This window comes from Colobus angolensis, unplaced genomic scaffold (assembly GCF_000951035.1).
Source record: "Colobus angolensis palliatus isolate OR3802 unplaced genomic scaffold, Cang.pa_1.0 Scaffold552, whole genome shotgun sequence".
Classification (NCBI taxonomy): domain Eukaryota; kingdom Metazoa; phylum Chordata; class Mammalia; order Primates; family Cercopithecidae; genus Colobus; species Colobus angolensis.
The window spans coordinates 1,110,241-1,130,033 of record NW_012119066.1 but is presented as its reverse complement, the minus strand read 5'-3'; the positions used below and the strand labels follow the sequence as shown (position 1 = coordinate 1,130,033).

Genomic DNA, 19,793 nt, shown 5'->3' with positions numbered 1-19,793 from the left:
AGCATGTGCTGCCATGCCTGGCTAAGTTTTTTTGTTTTGTTTTGTTTTGTTTTTGTAGAGACGGAGTTTTACCTCTTGGTCAGGCTGGTCTTGAGCTCCTGACCTCCAATGATCCACCTACCTTGGCGTCCCAAAGTACTGTGAGCCACCATGCCTGGCCTCCTTTTAATCTCTGATTTTATTTGGGTCCTCTCTTTTTCTCAGTCTGGCTAAAGGTTTATCAATTTTGTTTAACTTTTCAAAAAAACTATTTTACTAATTTTTTTGTTTCCTTCATTTCAGTTTCATTTATTTCTTTTCTGAACTTTACTATTTCTTTTCTTCTATTATTAATTTTGGGTTTGGTTTGCTCTTGCCTGTCTAGTTCTTTAAGATGCATTGTTAGGTTATTTATTTGAAGGATTTTTTGTTGTTGATGTAGACATTTAGAGCTCTAAACCTCCCTGTTATTACTGCTTTTCCTATATCTCATAGGTTTTGGTATGTTATGTTTCTATTATCATTTGTTTGAAGAACTTTTTCATTTTCCTTAATTTCTTCACTGTCCCACTGGTCATTCAGTAACATATTGTTTAATTTCCATGTATTTATATAGTTTCCAAAATTCCTCTTGTTATTTATTTCTAGTTTTTTTCTGGCCTCCAGTTTGTTTTTTGTTTTTTTTTTTTTGCAGCCTGTGAGCTAAGAATATTTTGACCTTTTTTTTTTTTTTTTTTCTGAGGCAGAGTCTCACTCTGTCGCCCGGACTGGAGTGCAGTGGCCGGATCTCAGCTCACTGCAAGCTCCGCCTTCCGGGTTTATGCCATTCTCCTGCCTCAGCCTCCCAAGTAGCTGGGACCACAGGCGCCTGCCACCTCGCCCGGCTAGTTTTTTTTTTTTTTTTAGTAGAGACGGGGTTTCACCGTGTTAGCCAGGATGGTCTCGATCTCCTGACCTCGTGATCCACCCGTCTCGGCCTCCCAAAGTGCTGGGATTACAGTGGCTTGAGCCACTGCACCCGGCCTATTTTGACCTTTTTTAATGATTGAGAAAAAAATAAAAGGATGATATGGAAATTATATGAAATTCAAGTTTCAGTGTTCATAAAGTCTTCTTGGGACCATACCACATTTACATATTTACTATTGTTTGTTGCTGTTTTTGAACCATGAGGGCAGGGTTGGCTAGTCACCACAAAGACTTTGTAGCCTGCAAGGCCTGAAATATTTACTATCTGGCCTTTTACAGAAGTTTGATGATTCCTGCCATAGAAGAGTTGTAGCAATTTTTGAAAACATTAACATTTTCAAATTTTAGACGGTTACTGCCTTCAGATCTTTTATCCTTAGCCTCTCAAATTAAATTTTGTTCTAATAGAAATGACTGGATATTAACGTATTTTATTTTATTTTATTTTTATTTTTTTTTTTTTTTATTAACGTATTTTAATTACCTTAAAACAAGTCTTGCTCCTCATCCCCCTTTCTCAAGATGGGCCTCTTGTAACTAGCATTAGCTAGCTTCCTTTCTTTCTGTCCTGGAAGACCACTAGAGAGTTGTCTAAGACTGCCCCCACAGCCCCTGCTCCTCTGAGTTGGATGAAGGAGAAGCAGGGGACCAGCAGGAGTAGAGTCTGTTGGACAGAGTGTGAGGCAGCATCTCAACTGTACAGAGCACTTGGTAGTCTGAAATTTGATCTCTGCCAGGTAGGAGCAGTTTACCTGCAGGAAGGATTGATGGGTCACGGATTAATGCCACATCGTTCCTTTTTTATTGGAATCCAGTTGCCTGGTGATTTCCCACCTTGTGAGTCTTAACAGGATACTGAAGCTTGCTCCCTCTTGAGAATCCGGAAGGGCCAGATGCCTGCCTTCCTAGCCTCCCCTGCAGCTGCAGCTGCAGGTGCAGCTGAGGCACAAGAATGTCCCTTGGGCTCTGGCCATCAGGTACACCTGTATTGGACTGTGACCTGCTAGAGATGCAAAGAAATGGGGATTGCCTGGAATCATTTCTGGAGAGCTCGGCTGTAACAGCACTCACGACACCCATTGTTTGGGGGCAGCAGTAGAACCCAGTGTGAGCAGCACAGTCCAGTACCCTGCGTTGGTCCATGTGGTACACTCGGTCCAGAGGTGTAGGGCTGGGGGCAGACTTCCCCCGCTGGGCAGGGTGTTGTTACAAGCTGGGTTCTTTGTTAATCCTGCAGAGTCTGTGAGCATTGCAATATCATTATTAAATATCTCTTCTGCTTAAAATTAACCCAAGGTGGTTTCTGTTGCTTGCATCTTAGAAACCTACATGTGTCAAGCTAAATAAAGAGCTCACTCAAAATATCTAATTTTTTATAAAATTTTGAAAAAAATTCCCTGTTTTGAAACTTACTGAAATGTATATCTTTCAGCATCTTATGCTGTCCCCATTTTCCTCTTTATTCATTCCAAAAATGTCTGCCGAGTACCTACTACCTGCCCAGCACATGGCTTCACATAAGCAGAAACACAAGCAGAAGAATGTGTCAGTGTTTGGATTTAGTGATGGCCCACTTAGAGAATGCCATACAGTGTAGTCTTGATCCTTATAACCAGGTCGTTGTATCTGTGTATTGTGGGCCACACTTGACTACAGTGAGGGGCCCAAGAGCAACTTGGAAAGAAAAGAAGTCAGATTATCCTCTGAGGGTGAAACTTCAGACTTGACACAGGAGTAGAGCTCTGTAGTTTCCTAAAGGGGATGGAGTGGCTCTGGATGTATATGTAAAGAAAGGACATGACCATCTGAAAGGCCCGGTGAGCATGGAAGCAGCAGGTGTATGGGCAGTCACAGAGGTGAAGCTGGCAACCAGGCCTGGGGGCCAGGCAGCATGGCCCTCGGGCCCAAGTACCAGGTTCCTGTTGCCAGCTCTGCCCCCAATTTGGGGGAGGTGAATCTGGCTGTCGTAGTCACTGAATATTCAGACTGTGTAGCTGTTTTTATGAATTCAAGCACACCAGACAACCTTCTGATTATAACTTAGATTTTCATTTGACCTGTGCCTAGGAGAGAACACATTACTTATGAAAGCTAGATATTTTACTTTGCAAGTTGGAGTTCTGGTTTTACACATCAGTTCTAAAAGTTGGTGAATGAGAATGCTGAAGTGGCACATCTGCCTTAGGTGTGCTGACAACATTGATTACTCAGCTTCAGAAGCTGAAGGTCAGACTTTACATTCTTAAAAATTCACCAAGGTGGGATTCTTTATAGGAAGCCAGCTGGATTCACTGGGAAACTCTGTCACTGAACTGAGGACTTTTTATTTTGGGAGGGGGGCAGATTTCAGTATATGTGCATGTGTGTGTATGTTAGTAAGAAAAATCACAATTTGTAAGGTACTTTTAAAATTTTATTAGCACTTGCATGTTTCTGTGAAGCTTCTGAACTTAATTCAGCCATTCAAGAAGCATTTCTTGGGTACCTACTGTTGCCAGGCTTGAAGAGCTCACATTTCAGTGAGGAAGACCAACCAACTTATGAACAACACACAGTATGGCAAGTGCAACAGAATGGATTTGTCTAAAGTTCAGTAGGATCCCAGAGGAGAGAACAGCTTCCACTGCCTCCCTGGGAGAGCTCTGGAAGGCTCCACCAAATGGCAATATTGTGGGAGTCCTATGTGAGGAGAGAGGCTGGAGGTTCATCCACGTAGAGAAATGGTAGATCCTGGAAACACAAAAGAGTGTGCTGAGTCTAGGGAAGTGGTTGGGAAATTAAAATATAGCACAATCAGTTGTTAGAAGGGAAAAGGTGATTGGAATGAGGCCACCCAGGTGAGTATGCAGTAAAGGATATGTCTCATCTACCGTGCTGCTGTGGTCCGAATGTGTCTCCCCTAAATTCATATGTTGAACTTCTAACCCCAAAGTGAGGGTATTAGGAGGTGCAGCCTTTGGAGAGATGATTAGGTCATGAGAACAGAGCTTTCATGAATGAGATTAGTGCCCTTATAAAATAGACCGAAGGGAGCCTGCTTGCCCCTTCCTGCCTGTGAGGAAACTGAGAGGGTGCCATCTGTGAGCACAGAGAGCTTAGCTTGGACAGCCAGATGATGAGGGACGCAGTGAATCAAGATATATGACATGGTGGGTGCTGTTGCACAATATTGAGCTATTCCCCCTTCAGATGAAACACAAATAGAACATAATTGAGCACACCAGTTGTCTGGTATCTTCATCACATAAATAGTACATATGTGCACATATAGAAGTGATTTTTACATAAGAGTATATTTTTGTGCATCTAATAGGATTCACTATGGTGTAGTTTTTAGATATTTCTTTCTAACCTGGATATAACCAGAAAAGAGTTATTGATCTCTCTAATAAATCTGCCTATTAAAAGTACTAAGTTTTACAAGTGAAATTATTAATACCATGGGCAGAGTTCCTTTTTTTTTTTTTTTTGAGACGGAGTCTCGCTCTGTTGCCCAGGCTGGAGTGCAGTGGCTGGATCTCAGCTCGCTGCAATCTCCGCCTCCCGGGTTTATGCCATTCTCCTGCCTCAGCCTCCGGAGTAGCTGGGACTACAGGCGCCCGCCACCTCGCCCGGCTAATTTTTTGTATTTTTTAGTAGAGACGGGGTTTCACCGTGTTAACCAGTATGGTCTTGATCTCCTGACCTCGTGATCCGCCCGTCTTGGCCTCCCAAAGTGCTGGGATTACAGGCTTGAGCCACCGCGCCCGGCCAGAGTTCCTTTTTACTGTATTCTTTTTGCTTATTTACTTCTGGGTCTTAAAGTCGGTTCACAGGTCCTCATTTACCTGTTAATTGTGCCTGAAACCCAGTCTTTCCCATCTGTTTTTGCTAGTCTTAGAGTTTATATCCCGTAACTTTTCTCATCTTCCTTTGAGTGGGCTCCTAGCATAATGTTTTATGTCTTCTGTTTTATTAAGCATTATTTGGAAATGGATATGATTTTAGTATTGATTATGTATCAGGTAGGGGCTCCTTGGGCTTTCACTGTGGGTAACATTCATGTGATATTGGTCTCAGAGTTAATGCCCCTTTCTTTCATCCTCTGAAAATTGTGTGCCTGTAACGTCTTTAGGAGCCACATGGTGGCAGGCACAGTGCTTTGAAACTTTGTGGACTTACATACTCAGAGTGTTTGCTGTGCATCTTCATCTTTCCTTCCTTTAAAAACAATGAAGATACTGAAATTAATAAAACGGAACCTCCAAATATCTACCACCCACCTCAAGAAATAAAGCCTTACAAATAGAGTTGAGGTCTCTTGGTTCAGTTTCCTCTTCCAGTCAATCACATTCCCTCCTCCTGTTTTCGTCCACAAGGAAACCCTTTCCTTAACGGAGTTTGGCTTTTGGCTCACTTTTGTGCATATCTTTATACTTTCATTACACATTTATATATTCTTAACAGTGCTTGGGATTCCTTCTTTCGTTTTAGATTTTGCTTGGTGTTTACTGTTTGTGTTACTGTGCAGGTTGCCTTTTTCACTCACTTTTTAAAAACATGTAGATTTGTGCTTCAGTGAATTTTACAGCTATACAGCATTTCGTTGAAGACATCACAATTTTAGAAATCTGTTTTTTTGATCTTGAGAGAAGCAGGGTAGTAGAGTGATCATAGATGGGGCCCCTGATGCCGATTCCAGTCCCCATTCTGTCACTCACCAGTTGAGGGCCCAGTTTCTACTTCCACGAAGTAGGGATACTGCTCATTTCACAGGGTGTTAGGGGGATCAAATGAAATAGTATGTGAAGCATTAGCACCATGATCATTACTGCCATTAGAACAAGATGACAGTAATGCAGACTCAGGGCAGGGCTAATTTTGTGCTGTGTTTTAATTTCCACTTGAACAGAGGGCACTCTGAAAGAAGTGGGGACAATAGCTTGGAGACAGCTGAGGTGGCGTCTTTCTGAAGACTTCTGTTTTCTCTGACGTAGGTGGTAATAGAAAAAGGGTGGGATCGGTGATTCGAGAGTACTGAGGGTTTCAAGTGTTCTTATTTGGGGCATGATCTGGCTAAATACATGCAAAATAATTTCCTGTGTTGGTGTGTGTGCTAATCTTGTTTGATTTTTTTCTTAACAACCTGTTTACCTGGCAAAGTATAAAGGCTTCTCCTCTAGAGTTTTCTGTCCCCTCTGCCATGGCGGGTGTTGCTACCTGGAGCCGCTTCCACAACTGGTTGTCTCTAGGATTGCACCCCTCCCCACCTGGGATTCTAACCTTGTGCGGCTATCACCTGTCACATAAACCCATCAGCCTGGCTCTGACTTTTTCAAAAGCTGACTCTAAACTGCTTGGCTCCCTGCAGTCATTGCTCCTACTGCTTCCAGAGTGAGGCGCCCACTGTTCCCTGGCTCAGTTCTCCACCTTCCCATGCCTTTGCACTCTCCTCTCCACCTAGAATATTCTCTCCTCCCCTTTCCTGGTGCCATTCTTTCACAATGTAACATATCCCTTAATGTATTTCATATGATCTTGGGCAACCTATTTAACATCCTCAGATATGACACTTCAGATCCCTCATTAGAGGAAGCACCCAGAAAAGCCAGGAATCCTGCCAGGAATCCTCTGCCGTGCCGTCAGGGCATCACACTGCGCACGTGATACAGCAGTGTATGGTGTTCTGGCTTTAAGGAAGTTATGCTTGTTTTCATCCCCACGGTTGAACTTTTTTTTTTAACTTAAAAATATTTTATTGTCCGGGCACGGTGGCTCATGCCTGTAATCTCAGCACTTTGGGAGGCCGAGGCGGGAAGATCACAAGGTCAGGAGATCAAGACTGTCCTGGCTAACATGGTGAAACCCCGTCACCACTAAAAATACAAAAAAATTGCCGGGCATAGTGGCGGGCACCTGTAGTCCCAGCTACTTGGGAGGCTGAGGCAGGAGAATAGCATGAACCCGGGAGGTGGAGCTTGCAGTGAGCTGAGATCGCGCCACTGCACTACAGACTGGGCAACAGAGTGAGACTCCGTTTCAATAAATATATATATATGTATATATATATGCGTGTGTGTGTGTATTATTATAAAAATGTTATTTTTTATTTTCTAAAAATAGAGATGAGGTCTCATTATGTTGGTCAAGGTGGTCTCAGACTCCTGGCCTCAAGCAATCCTTCTGCCTTGGCCTCCCAGAGTGCTGGAATTACAGGCGTGAGCCACCACACTTAGCCTGAAAATTTTCATTCTCATATAAAAATAGAAGAAACAATCCTCTTATACTCATCACCCACACAATACTATCTTGCCATATTTGCTTCAGATACTCTTTTTTCTTTTCTTTTCTTTCTTAATTATTTAAAAGCAAATCCCAGACATCAGGACATTTCATCCCAAAATAACTCAGAGCTGGTGCCTGAGGAGATGGAGCTGGTCTCTGAGAAGATGGACATGCTATTACCATATCTAACAAATGAGTGATAATTCTTTATCACCATCCAGTACCCCACCCATAATCAAATGTCCTCACTTGTCCCAAGAGTAGCCTTTTACATTTGTTTTATTTAAACAAAGATCTAAACAAAGGCCATAGTTTAATAATACGTTTAATTGATATGTCTCTTAAGTGTCTCTTAATCTTCAGGAAAACCCCTTCTCTGTTTTTCCTCCAGTCACTGACAGAGATACCAGCTCTGTTGTCATGTAGAATTAAAGTTTTGAATGTCTAAAATAAACTTTATTTTGGAATAATTTTGGATTTATAGAAAAGTTGCAGAGGTCAGGAGCTCAAGAGAATCCTCACGTAGTCCTCACCTAGCTTCCTCTCTTGTCAGCACCTTCCATTACCTTCATCATGTCTTTTTTCTATGCCATCATCCAATCCAGGATACCACATTGTGTTTAGCCATGGTTGGATATTTAAATGATTTCTGGTTATAAGTTCTCATCTTCTGCTGAGAAAAATAACCATTTTCTGACTAGAAGGCAGTACACTGTTACGGTTTAAAAACCAGACTGAGGCCAGGTTGCAGTTTTTCACTCAATTACGTAATAACTGTTTAATAAGTTATGCTTTCCATGTCTGTCTCATCACCTTTGAAATGGGAATAATAATAGTACCATTTCATTGGATTATTGTAAAAAAAAATTTGGTAAGTGTATGTAAAGTGCTTATCACAGTTCTGGGCACATAAGAAGCACTCAATACACCTGGCTCTTGACCAAGGTGCTAGTTTCTAAATCATACCGAACCCCGGGGAAGGAACTGGGTCTTCCCCGAGGCTCACTATTATTTAAAAAATAATGTATCGATGTTTTATTTCACTTACCTTAGAAATAGTGCATTTGCTTTGGTTCTGTATAGTGGTCTCACTACGTTTTGAGGTATTTCGCTTCTGTTTTGGGAATTTTTATTCAGTAGAACATAGTTCCCTAGTATGTTTTGATCAATCAGAAATATTGTCTCTAGGCTGGGTGCAGTAGCTCACACCTGTAATCCCAGCTCTGTGGGAGGCCGGAGAGTGGGGATCACTTGAGCTCAGGAATTTGAGACCAGCCTGGGCAACATGGCGAAACCCTGTCTCTACAAAAATACAGAAATTAGCTGGGCGTGGTGGCATGAGCCTATAGTCTCAGCTACTCAGGAGGCTGAGGTGGGAGGATTGCTTGAGCTGTGGAAGCGGAGGTTGCTGTGAACTGTGATCTAATATATATATAAATATACGTAAATATATTTATATATAAATATATGTACATAAATATATTTATGTATAAATATATAAATATGTGTATTTATATATAATATAATTGTATTTACATGTTGTATAAATATATATGTGTGTGTGTGTATATATGTATGTATATACACACCCTAAGAGTGAGTTTTTTCTCTTGGCAGGAGTTCTTGAGATCAGGATTGGAGGATTAAAACTGCAGGCCTTTCTTTTATTAGTCTCACAGAGTGACTGGTTTGATTTGTGTTTTCGAATTAGAATCACCTTCTTTACCAGACTTCATTTGCATGAAGCAGTAGGAGCCAGTGGCTGCTTGACTGGCTTGAGCTCTAAAGTGTGTTTGTGGTATGAAGTGTTCTCGGAGGAACCGAAATCGGTGTGGTCACACATCATCAGTGCCTCTTCATACACCCACGCCCTCCTGAAGTTTGCTGTTTGTGTTGCTTCTAGTGCCTGTTGCTGTTCAACAGTACCCTTGGTTTCAGCATAGTTGCTATGATGAAGAAAACCTGTTAGAATCTGCCTTTTTTTTTTTTTTTTTTTCAGAACTGTTGAAAACATTGAATAATTCCATGTACTGTAAAAGGAAATAAAGTAGTTTGGGTAATTTGGACCCAAAGACTCCTAAGGAATCTAGGAATTCAGTTACATAGAAGGTCGCTTTCTTTCACTAGCTTTTGCCTCCAAACCTGCAGGAGAAGACCGGCTGAGAAGGAACACACATATGAGTGGGAACTGCACCTGAGCACCCCACAAGGCTCCTTTCAGAACCCTCAAACCGACCATTCGCAATATTCACGTGGACTAGGTCTGGGTCATTTGGAGGGAGGGAAGGTGTGGGCTGGCGGAGGTGTCTGGGTGGTTTCTAGTCTGTGTTTACAGTCTGGGGCTTGCGCTGCAGCTCCTGCGCCTGTCATGCACCCCCTTTCCCAGAAGCTTCCGTGATGAGGTTGTCTTGTTGAGAGGCAATGCTAGTTCAGACTTGACCTTGTGATGGTCTGTGGGGGAGAATGTTTTAGGCCCTGGGACAGTGCAGTTTAATGACGGAAACAGGAATGTTTGAGTCAAATCGACTTGGGTTGGATCCACACTCTCTTTCTTATTGGTTATATTGTTTGGTCAAGTCATTTAACTGCTTTAAGACTCAGTTTTCCCATCTGTAAATGGGAGTGATAGTGATACATACCTCATAGAGTTGAGATGGAGGTTAACAACACATAGTGTGCTGGGTAGGCACTCTAACCTCAGTTGTTAGTCATAATTATGTTACATAAATAGTTGAGAGACTGAGCTTTACAATAGTGAGAAGCAAACTTTTTTAAAATTATCATTCTTTAAGTTCTAGGGTGCATGTGCAGGTTTGTTACATATGTATACATGTGCCCTTTTGCTGTGCTGCACCCATTAACTCGTCATTTACATTAGGTATATCTCCTAATGCCATCCCTCCCTCCTCCCCTCTCCCCACAACAGGCTCCAGTGTGTGATGTTCCCCTTCCTGTGTCCAAGGGTTCTCATTGTTCACTTCCCACCTATGAGTGCGAACATGCAGTGTTTGGTTTTTTGTCCTTGCGATAGTTGAAAAGCAAACATTTTTGTGTCCTAGCTTTTTTCTTTTGTAAACTCATAAAAGTCTTTATTATTAGAGTCAAAGTAGGTTTAAAACGCTTACCTTTCTGTGGACAAGATTAAGGCAACATGAAATACGTCTGGCTCATACTGTACTTCACCAAGTCTGTTTGTTGCTATGTCCACGAAAGAATGCGGGGAGAAACGTTAGCAGTGTCGGTGCTCCTGCCTCCCTCCCTGGCCCTCTGTGTCCAGTCTGCCCTTCCTACACATCTCTGTGTCTACTCTCCTTGCTCTTCTGTCTGTCACCACCCTGGCTAGCTCAAACTGCTGTCTGTTCCCTGGACTGCCATGTGGCTCTGCACAGCTCTGCTGGTCCTCACCCTGGGGCCTCTGCTGCCTCAGAGAGAGGGGTCCTCAGCAAACAGATGGGATCTTGTCAGTACCCTGCTTAAGACATGGGCTGCCCTTGGCTCTGAGGGTGAAGAACGCTAGGCCCTTCGAAACGTGCCACCTCCCCTGTCTCTTGTCTCATTTCACCTCCCAGCCTTCCCCTCAGCCACAGGGTCAGGCCCTCTTGCTTTTGAGCCTGGTTTCTTGGATCAGATCCAGTGTTTCTGTCTCAGGAAGCTTGCCCCGGCTGTCCTGCTCCCCTCCCTGCTTTCAGCATCCACTCTGCACCCTACCTTCTACCACTTGACATGTTTTAAATGACATATTCATTTGTGTGATTATATGGTTGATACCAGTGTCCCCTACTCGACTGCAGGCTCCGTGAGGCCGCTGAGTCTCTGCTGCTAAGAGCAGACCCCAGCCTAGGTTAGACGTTCACTAAAGGTTTGTGAGGGCCTCAGCTGGGTTGGGGGCACACCAGGCACCCTTCTGTGTTGCCTCTTATACTTGGCTGACGACAGACCCTCCGCATGTGACTTTTGCTGTTTTCTTATCCACTTTAAACCTGTGTTCCCAGTTTGGAAGGCCCATGCCTCTGCCAGTCTCATCCCTTTGACAGGTCCTCACCATGTTCAGACATCTCCTCCACGTGCACTGCCCTGCGCTTGCTCTCTCACCACCCAGACCCTGCCTAGGCTTTTAGCCCCTGCCAACCAGAGATGTCTTGGTAGACACTCCCAGATGCTGGGGAGGGTGTGGACACATACATGATACATACATATGTCGTCTTTTCATGTGGAATGGAATCTCATAGCTTGGATCCTGTGGTCTTTTTTTTCACTCAGTGGTAGATCATGAACACTCCTTTTTGTGCCAAATACATGTTTACATTATCATTTTCAGTTGCCATCAATCACTCTGGCATAGTAACACTATATAGGAAATACAAGTTTTTGAAAAACTTTTGTCTTTACTGCTAGATATCCTTAAATTTCTAAATTATATTTGTATCATTAAATTCAACTTTTATATCTGAGTTAGGAAAAAATAACAGTAAATAAAGGGATAATACAGATATCAGAAATGTGTCCATACAACTTGTTATGTGTGTTGTTGCCTTTAAGATTAGGCTTCACATAAAATCTGGGAAGTATTTTGATAACCTGGTAAAAACAATTTTGGAATGAAAGCTAATGTGTTGACAGTATTGGCTATAGTCATGAACCTATCCTGGGTGGGGCAGGAATTGTGGTTTATTTTTTAAGACACACCCCTTGAATTCCAGGGTAGGGAGAAGAACCGTTTTTGTTCTTTCTGGTCTTCAGAATATCGGAACTGTTAGCTTGCAAGTAACTGTTACATTTCTCCTCTCACACAGAAATTTCACCTACTGGATTTTTTTGTAATGACAGTTTGGTTTAGAAATATGCTAAGCAGATATAGATACACTAGAATCTATAGCGTGTAGTCCTATGTATAGTGGTGGACAGGCAGAATGGATAGAAACAATATCTAAAAAGTGATTTCAGTGCATTAATATGTATCTTGTTTTAAGTCAAATTATGGGAAAATCTGGATTGTGGAAAAGCTCTCGTTTGTGAAGAGTACCACTAGAATTCCTTTTAAAAATAAGTTCATTTAGAGAAAGAAAAATTATTCTATGTGCTGAAGTTTTAGCTTTATCTGTAGTTTTCCAGAAGCAAGTTTACTACATTCAGTGCGATACCCTGTATTTTGCCCTCAGGGAAGAAAAGTGCAGTCCCGCTGCAAGCTTTTGTCTGTGTTCCTTCCCTGAAAGGTCAGCGCTCTGTTGAGGAGGATCCTCTGTTCTCTTTGGGCGAGGTCGGGTGTATGTTGGGTCTAGGGTGATCAGCATGCCTTTTTGTAGTCCTTTATCTACTGTAGAGCTCTTATCCTCAAGCAGCTTTGTGACCAAAGAAAAGGTGTTCATGGAGAAGGATCTGGGGAGCCCAGAGGCTGCTCAGGATTCTCTTCCACACCCCAAAGGCCTGGCACACTGAGGCCTTTGGGAAATGTCTGTTGAATTGCTGAATGTGCAGAGCCTGCCCATATGTGCCTACTTTATTCAGGAATGAGATTTCTGACTAAATGACGAAGGAGAAAAGTGTGCTCAGTCAGGGAGTCACGTTGCACAGATCCTGTCTGGAAAACCAAGTAATGTTAGCCTGCAGAGAAGACCATGGAGGTCACCTAATTCAGTCACTTCTGTTCCAAATGGAGCAATGGAGGACTGTGGTAGTTAAATGACTTCCTGTGTACTTATAAGGTAGTCACAGCAAGGAAGTTTCCAAATGTGGAACTGTCAGCTAAATGTCTACTGGTCCCCTCTTGTATCCTTCCACTAACGTACCTTGTGCTCTCCCTTAGCCCCTTGAAAGTGTGGGATTGGATAGGTTACTTAGAATTTCATTCTAAATTATTTGGAAATATACCCGGAATTATACCCAGAAAATTTGCCGTTTTGTATCAGTGGCTTTTGAGAACATTTGTTAATGGTCTGAAGTGAAGACTGTTGACGACCCCATGTTGCTGGTTGTGGAAGAGGCTGCTGAATGAGAATGACACAGGCAAGTTTTCATGGCCTTTTTTTTTTTTGTATATAGGCGTCTTACTCTGTCACCCAGGCTGGAGCGCAGTGGTATGACCATAGCTCACTCCTGCCTCGACCTCCCAGGCTCAAGTGATCATGATCCCCCCATCTCAGCCTCCCTAATAGTTGGGACTACAGGCACTCGCCACCACGCCCAGCTAGTTTTGTATTGTAAAGATGAGGTCTCACTATGTTGCCCAGGCCGGTCTGAAACTCCTGGGCTCAAGCTGTCTGTTCACCTCGGCCTCCTACATTGGTGGGATTCCAGGCGTGAGCCACCACACTGGCTTCACATGAGCTTTAATGACAGCTCAGCCTATCCACTTAGACGTGTCAGAGGTCCAGGAAGCCTGATTAAGGAGAAAGTTCAGAGGGGCTTATAGACAGTTGCAATATTATCTGCTTGTGAGTGGGACCGTATTTTGGAGATTTTTTTTCCTCACAGTGAACAGTTTTTGTGGACAGTTGCTTCTGCCTTCTCATACTCTCTGCTCCAGTTAGCTTGACCTTGAGCCTACTCACAATGGTACATCGTTGAACTCTTTTCTGCAGCAGATATATAGCACTGTTCTTCCTTCAAATTTATAGCCTAGGGCACTCTTGAGAGGCCTCATTTAGGAAGACGGCTTGGCTGGCAAATAAGTGTTTGCCAGATGAATGTGTGTTGGACATAGTATGGATGGATATTCTTGCTTTATTAGATAAAATTTGATTTTCCCTGTAAATGATTATTTATGAGATAAAACATAAAGTAAAAATGATTCCTTTCCATCAAGTTCAAAGTTAGCTGCAAAACATAAAATTCTTCTTTTATGTTGCACAAGGAAATTAATGGCCTGGAAATGTACAGCTGCTCGACCAGTTTACAGGCCATTAGTACCTAGTGTACTGGCAGTGAGCCCCAGTTAGCCATGGAAACCAGCCTGCAGCTTTCTTAACTCTGTATACGAGAAATAATTGATGATTCAGTAACATTAATGACCATATTTAACAAACAGCTTGATGTTTAATTAGGTTTCTTTACCCTCTTATATCTGAAGGGGTTAATTGCAACAGGATGCTAAAAGCTGGACTGTGACAAGTTTAGGCAAAAATCCAGGCTAATTTTTTATTCTTATCACAAATGGAAAATGTTTATACTTGTGGAAGGTACTGTTCAACCCCACAAATATGAAAGCTTCAGAGTTTTAGTCTCACCAAGAAAGTAAATTTTTCCAAAACCGTAGAACGAGTGTGTCTTTTAAAATCTTACTTAGGTAACGTTGAGTATTACATGCAGAAATGAAAAAGCTTCAAAACTCTGGAGATTTCTCCTCAAACATAACATTGTGAAATGATTAGGCTCTCAAAATTAATTGGTTGAACAACTAAAGCATAAAGCTTATTTAACAAACATGACTGTCTTCCATGTCCCTGGCCCTACAGATGCAGTGGTAAGTTGGGTATGGGGTTTAGAAAGGTTTCTTGCAAGAGATGATCCTTGCAGTGAGTCCTGGTGGGATGATCAGGAGCTAGTCCTGCTAGTGATCTTTCTTCCAGTCTTACCAAGCCGTATGTGCAAAGGCTAGAAAGTGAGAGGAAGCACAGTCTATCCAGGGAACTCCTGGAGTCCAGTCCTCTCAGCTGGGATGGATGGGGGCGTGAGATCTGCTGGAGTCAAAGTACAGATTCGAGGAGAACCCAACAGTTCGGAAAAAAAGGACAAAAAGTTGTAATTAGGTTCAAAGACCAGACTAATTGTTAAGGCAAATTTGTCTTATTCACAGTTTGTGAACTGTTGTTCCTTGGCAACCACTGGGCATATGGGGGAAAGCCCCAGGAGTTTTATGAGGTAGTGAGTTCCCCATCACTGCAAGTGTCCATGAAGAGACAAAATCCCAAGTCGTAGATATTGTATAGGGATGAGGCCATGGGGAAAATGACGGTGGGGAATTCTGTATTGAATGAGAGTCTGGACTGACCTTCAAAGATTTTTTTAGAGTGCTAAAATGAAAAATACATCTATATGGAAACCCACAGAAAATGCATTTATACAGGCCTCCCTCTGTACTGTCAAAATCATGCTAAGACAGTTATTTGTAATTTAAAAGCCTTTTAAATAGGCCTGATCTGAGAATTCAGGCATAATTAATAATTCCATTTCCATGGGAAAGTACATTTGAAAGGATAAATAGATGGGGACTCCTCCTCCCTCTCTTTGTCACAGCCCTGCTGTGTGTGGTGGGTGTTTGTCCATCTGCCCCCCTTCCCTGTGCTGATATGCTGCCGTCTGAAGGGTGCTGGGGAGGGAAAGCAGTCCTCTGTCTCTGTCTTCAGTGAAAAGATCCTGGTTAGGCCGGGCATGGTGGTTCACGCCTGTAATCCCAGCCCTTTGGGAGGCTGAGGCGGGTGGATCACGAGGTCAGGAAATCGAGACCGTCTTAGCCAACATGGTGAAACCCCATCTCTACTAAAATACAAAAAATTAGCCCAGCGTGGTGGCACGGTGGCGCTTGCCTGTAATCCCAGCTACTTGGGAGGCTGAGGCAGGGGAATCGCTTGAACCCGGGAGGCAGAGGTTGCGGTGAGCTGAGATTGCGCCACTGCACTCCAAGCTGGCCACAGAGCAAGACTCCCTCTCAAAAAAAAAAATAAATAAAAGATCCTGGCTAAAAGGGCCTTCCCCAAAGGCCCAGAATTTAATTTTACTCAGTTGTGGTAATTTCATCAGAACATAAGCATTGATTTGCTGAAGTTCCTGTTTGTCAGTACAGCCATTTTAAAAGTCAGAGGGCAAGAATTGTTTCAGCTTGTTTTATGGCTTGGTAACTGTCCCTGTTACCGCTCTCCCCCGCCCTGTCCCACCCCTGCACATCCTTTTAACACTAGTCTCATCAAATGCAGGATTCATCCTACACAGTTAGGGGTTTCCTGTCTGGTTAATCTCTAGTAGTCACCAAGTTCTTCTCCCTTGTCAGCAAGCTGCATTAATTTTTAAAAACTCTTTTGAAAGTAAAGCAATTACTTACATTTCCTATGGAGGCAGGTCATATTTAATGTTGGGATTTCTGTATTTGCAACAAATATACAATCGATTTGTGTTTTATTCGTTAGGCGTCTATTCTGTGTTGATGGTGAGGGGAAAACAAGGAAGGTTAGTGGTTATTTCTGTTCATTTTTTTAAAACTTGTCTTGATTTTTAAAAACGAAGGCTGGGCACGGTGGCACACACCCCTAATCCCAGCAATTTGGGAGGCCGAGGCGGGTGGATCACTTGAGGCCAGGAGTTCAAGACCAGCCTGGCCAACATGGCAAAACCCCATCTCTACAAAATATACAAAAAATTAGCTGGGCATGGTGGCACAAACCTGTAATCCCAGCTACTGGGGAGGCGGAGGTTGCAGTGAGCCGAGATTGTGCTGCTGCACTTTAGCCTGGGTGACAGAGGGAGACTCCGTCTCAAAAAAAAAAAAAAGAATTGGAAACTTTAGGAGTTCTAAATTAAAATGTTTCTATTACTGTAAACTAAGTTGTTTGGTATTTAAATCTTCTAAATTCTATTTGTTTTTGAGTGGCAATATAGTCAAAGTTCAGAAGGTGTAGAGTGGTATGCAGTGGAAACGCTTCCTTCTGCTCCTGTCCCCCCGGGTCCCTCAGACGCAGCCAATATTACCAGTTTTTTGTGTGCCATTCCAGAGATAGATATAACTGTCAACCGATTTTTTAAAACGTGTTTCATCACTTATTAAATCTAGTGTAGTGACAAAAATGGTAAATTTTGTCCCTGCATCTTTAAAAGCATATGCTGTGTTTGAATGGCAATTATGAAAAGTCACTTGTTTTTCCTGGGGCCATGGACCTAGCCTAACAAATGGTAGCCCTCAGGGGAACTAGCATCTATGTCCTGAGTGAAGGAATAAGATGTAGACTTCCCTTTCCTGTGGGTTGCCTTAATTTTTGTATGTATAGTGCAGATTCTCTCAAAGATGTGAATATATTAACTCTCTAACTCTTGGTGTAAAAATAGTATCAGACCCATTTCTGTGTGCTCCTGTCGAGAAGATTCTGAACGAAAGAGGCTGGTATAAATTGCCCAGAGAGAAATTCCTAGAACCATGCAGTCAGACTACTGGCTAAGAGCTTGCTGGGAGGTAGCCTGTGTTTGTGATGTGGTCCTATGTTCCCAGCGGGACTGAAGTGGATTGGAGGGCCGCACTGTGCCTGCTGTGGGGTAGCATCACTTTGAGCTGGATGACCCTTGCCCCAAACCTGCCCTCTATTGTCCACATCCCCACACCCAAAACCTTCCTAACATTGTCACTTTCCAAGATCAGATGTACAGATAAATACAGGGTACATAGGACCCATTCCACCTTAAAGGCAACAGCATTGTGTCAACCGGGGTGTCCTGTACTACAAGAGGGCATTATTCACAGCCAGTAATTACAGATTTGGAAAATCACTGAATGAAGGAAGAAACCATCTTCCTTTCAGTTATGAATTTTTTAGTAATATTTAATGAGAGGTGGGTGGACCAAAGACACTTCCTTCCCTTCTGAAGAGGATTTAGAGTAGAGTGGTAAGGGGGAGGAATTGGACTGCTTCCCTTTAGAATTCTGCCCCTCCTCTCCTTTTTAAGGAGAATTGTCCCTAAGGAGCTCAGTGTAATCAGGCAGTTCTTTAAACTGACAACTGCCTGTGAAGTGTTAATGGATTTCCTGGCAAATAAAACAGCAGGACCCTTCTTTAGTGACTACCTTACTGGAGCTTTTTAGCCCAATTTAGTTCAGAGTGGTCCTGGCAAGGTTTATAAAGGAATTGGTGTGATTATTCATAACAATTAAATTTTTCTTATTAATAAACAAGTAAGTAACCTGCCTTCTTGGTCACCGACTCCCCCCTTCCCAAGGTGCAAGGCCCAGAGATAAGGCAAGTTGTGCCTTGCTAAGGAGGGTGTGTACCAGTGAGAAACAGGAAGCTGTGCTTCAGCAGCCTGGCCTGCCTGGAGGTTTCTAAGGCTGAGTCAGGTGTGCTGAGGTCCCTCGGCAAGAGACATTGCTTTCCCCTGGCAGCCACACTGCTGAGCATAAATGCTTAAAGTGTCAGCAATTGATGTGTGGAGAGAAGTATGACTGCATTACAGCTTAAAGAGCTTTCACATTCAGGTCTCTACAGGAGAAGACGAGATCGTCCCGATAGTTTGAGAGTAAATGGATTACCGGAGGAAGAGCTAAGGTGAGTGCAAAGTCATGGTTGGCTAAAGGTCAAGGCATCTAACCTAGTAAGTGCAGTGGGGATTCATGCCTAAGTGGATGCAGCATTGGGAAGTACCCATTGAAAAGTAACCTTCTAGTCTGTAATTAAAGACTGAACACAATATCAAGATTGTACTGATTGGAATTGTGCAAAACCAGAACACTTGCCCATTTCTTCACAAATCCTTTAAGTTGTTTTACCTCTTCTCCAAACCTGCAGTGTTGTTATGTCTTTAAAAATTATATACTCACCAGAGTAATATTTTAAATTGAAAACGATTAATTTTTCCCCTTATTTTAAAGAGAATTTTCTTTGGCTGATTGGAACATGTTTTTCTCTGCGTTTTGATGAAGAGGGGTAGCTTGTGGTGGTTTGGGGTTGGGGGAGGGGTGTCATGGGGATTGTTGCTGAAATGGTGTAACAAAGGAATGCGGTGGAACTATTGAATGTAGCCTAGGAAGGAAAGACATCAAAAATCTGGAAACCTTTTTAACTAAAAAGATTAGAGTTCTTGGCTTTCAAACTGAATTTCCCTAAAACAACACAATTCTAGTTTTGTGTTGCAACTACTGAAAATTTATTTTAGATGTGAGGTTCTGAAAGCCTCTACAACATTAAGCCTATGTGTTAAAATCCCACGTTAACTGAAGGGTTTAGATTTTCTCTGTTCCTAGGATGTTCCTGTTTTACTGATGACAGAAGGCTGCAGTAAAGAGAGACTTCCTTTTTTTACATTACATTTACTGTTCAGTACTTTAATTCGGAGGTCTGGATTTAAGTGTTTTAATATACTAATTAGATGGCGGGAAGATGATCTATACTTTGTGTACTATTGTTCTTTTTCCTACACTCACTTCCAGAGTTTATTTTAAATTATCTATTTATATGTAACAAGGACAAATTGACAAGCTTAAAAATTCTCTATTAAATTTGTATTTGTCATAGACAGCTATACTACAGGAACTGTAATTTGCTAAAGAAATATTTGTTTTAAAATTGTTGACTCATCAGTTTTTGAAGAGGGTAACATTAAAGGACTATTATTGACACTAACATTGTTAGAGTTTATTGCCTACTATGTCAGGTGTCTCTTAGCTACATTTAATGTATTAACTTTGAATTGACTGGATTAAACCATTTAAAAGTCTCAGAGTTCAAATTGTTATGAATTTTATATGTGAGGTTAGTGAAAATATTGAGCTCTATATTGCTAACCAGATAGACAATTGGAAGTGACCTCCGAAACCAACATTTACTGGTAGACTCAAGTCTACAATGGATCCAAGAGTGAAGCTATCTGTCAAAAACAGTTTTAATTTC

The 19,793-nt window shown here is 42.3% G+C and overlaps 1 protein-coding gene across 3 annotated transcripts in view; it reads left to right on the top strand.

Moving 5' to 3' along the window:
- LIMS1 (LIM and senescent cell antigen-like domains 1) overlaps window positions 1–19,793 on the top strand; it is a 98,366-nt gene that overhangs the window by 15,675 nt on the left and 62,898 nt on the right. The window contains exon 1 of one of the 3 annotated variants that reach the window (XM_011961470.1): window positions 18,238–18,452. The exons of the other annotated variants lie outside the window; for them this stretch is intronic. Coding sequence (XP_011816860.1) covers window positions 18,346–18,452 — 107 coding nt within the window. The 5' untranslated portion in view covers window positions 18,238–18,345. Of the gene's footprint in view, window positions 1–18,237; window positions 18,453–19,793 lie in introns of those variants that run through there. 3 annotated transcript variants of the gene reach the window in all.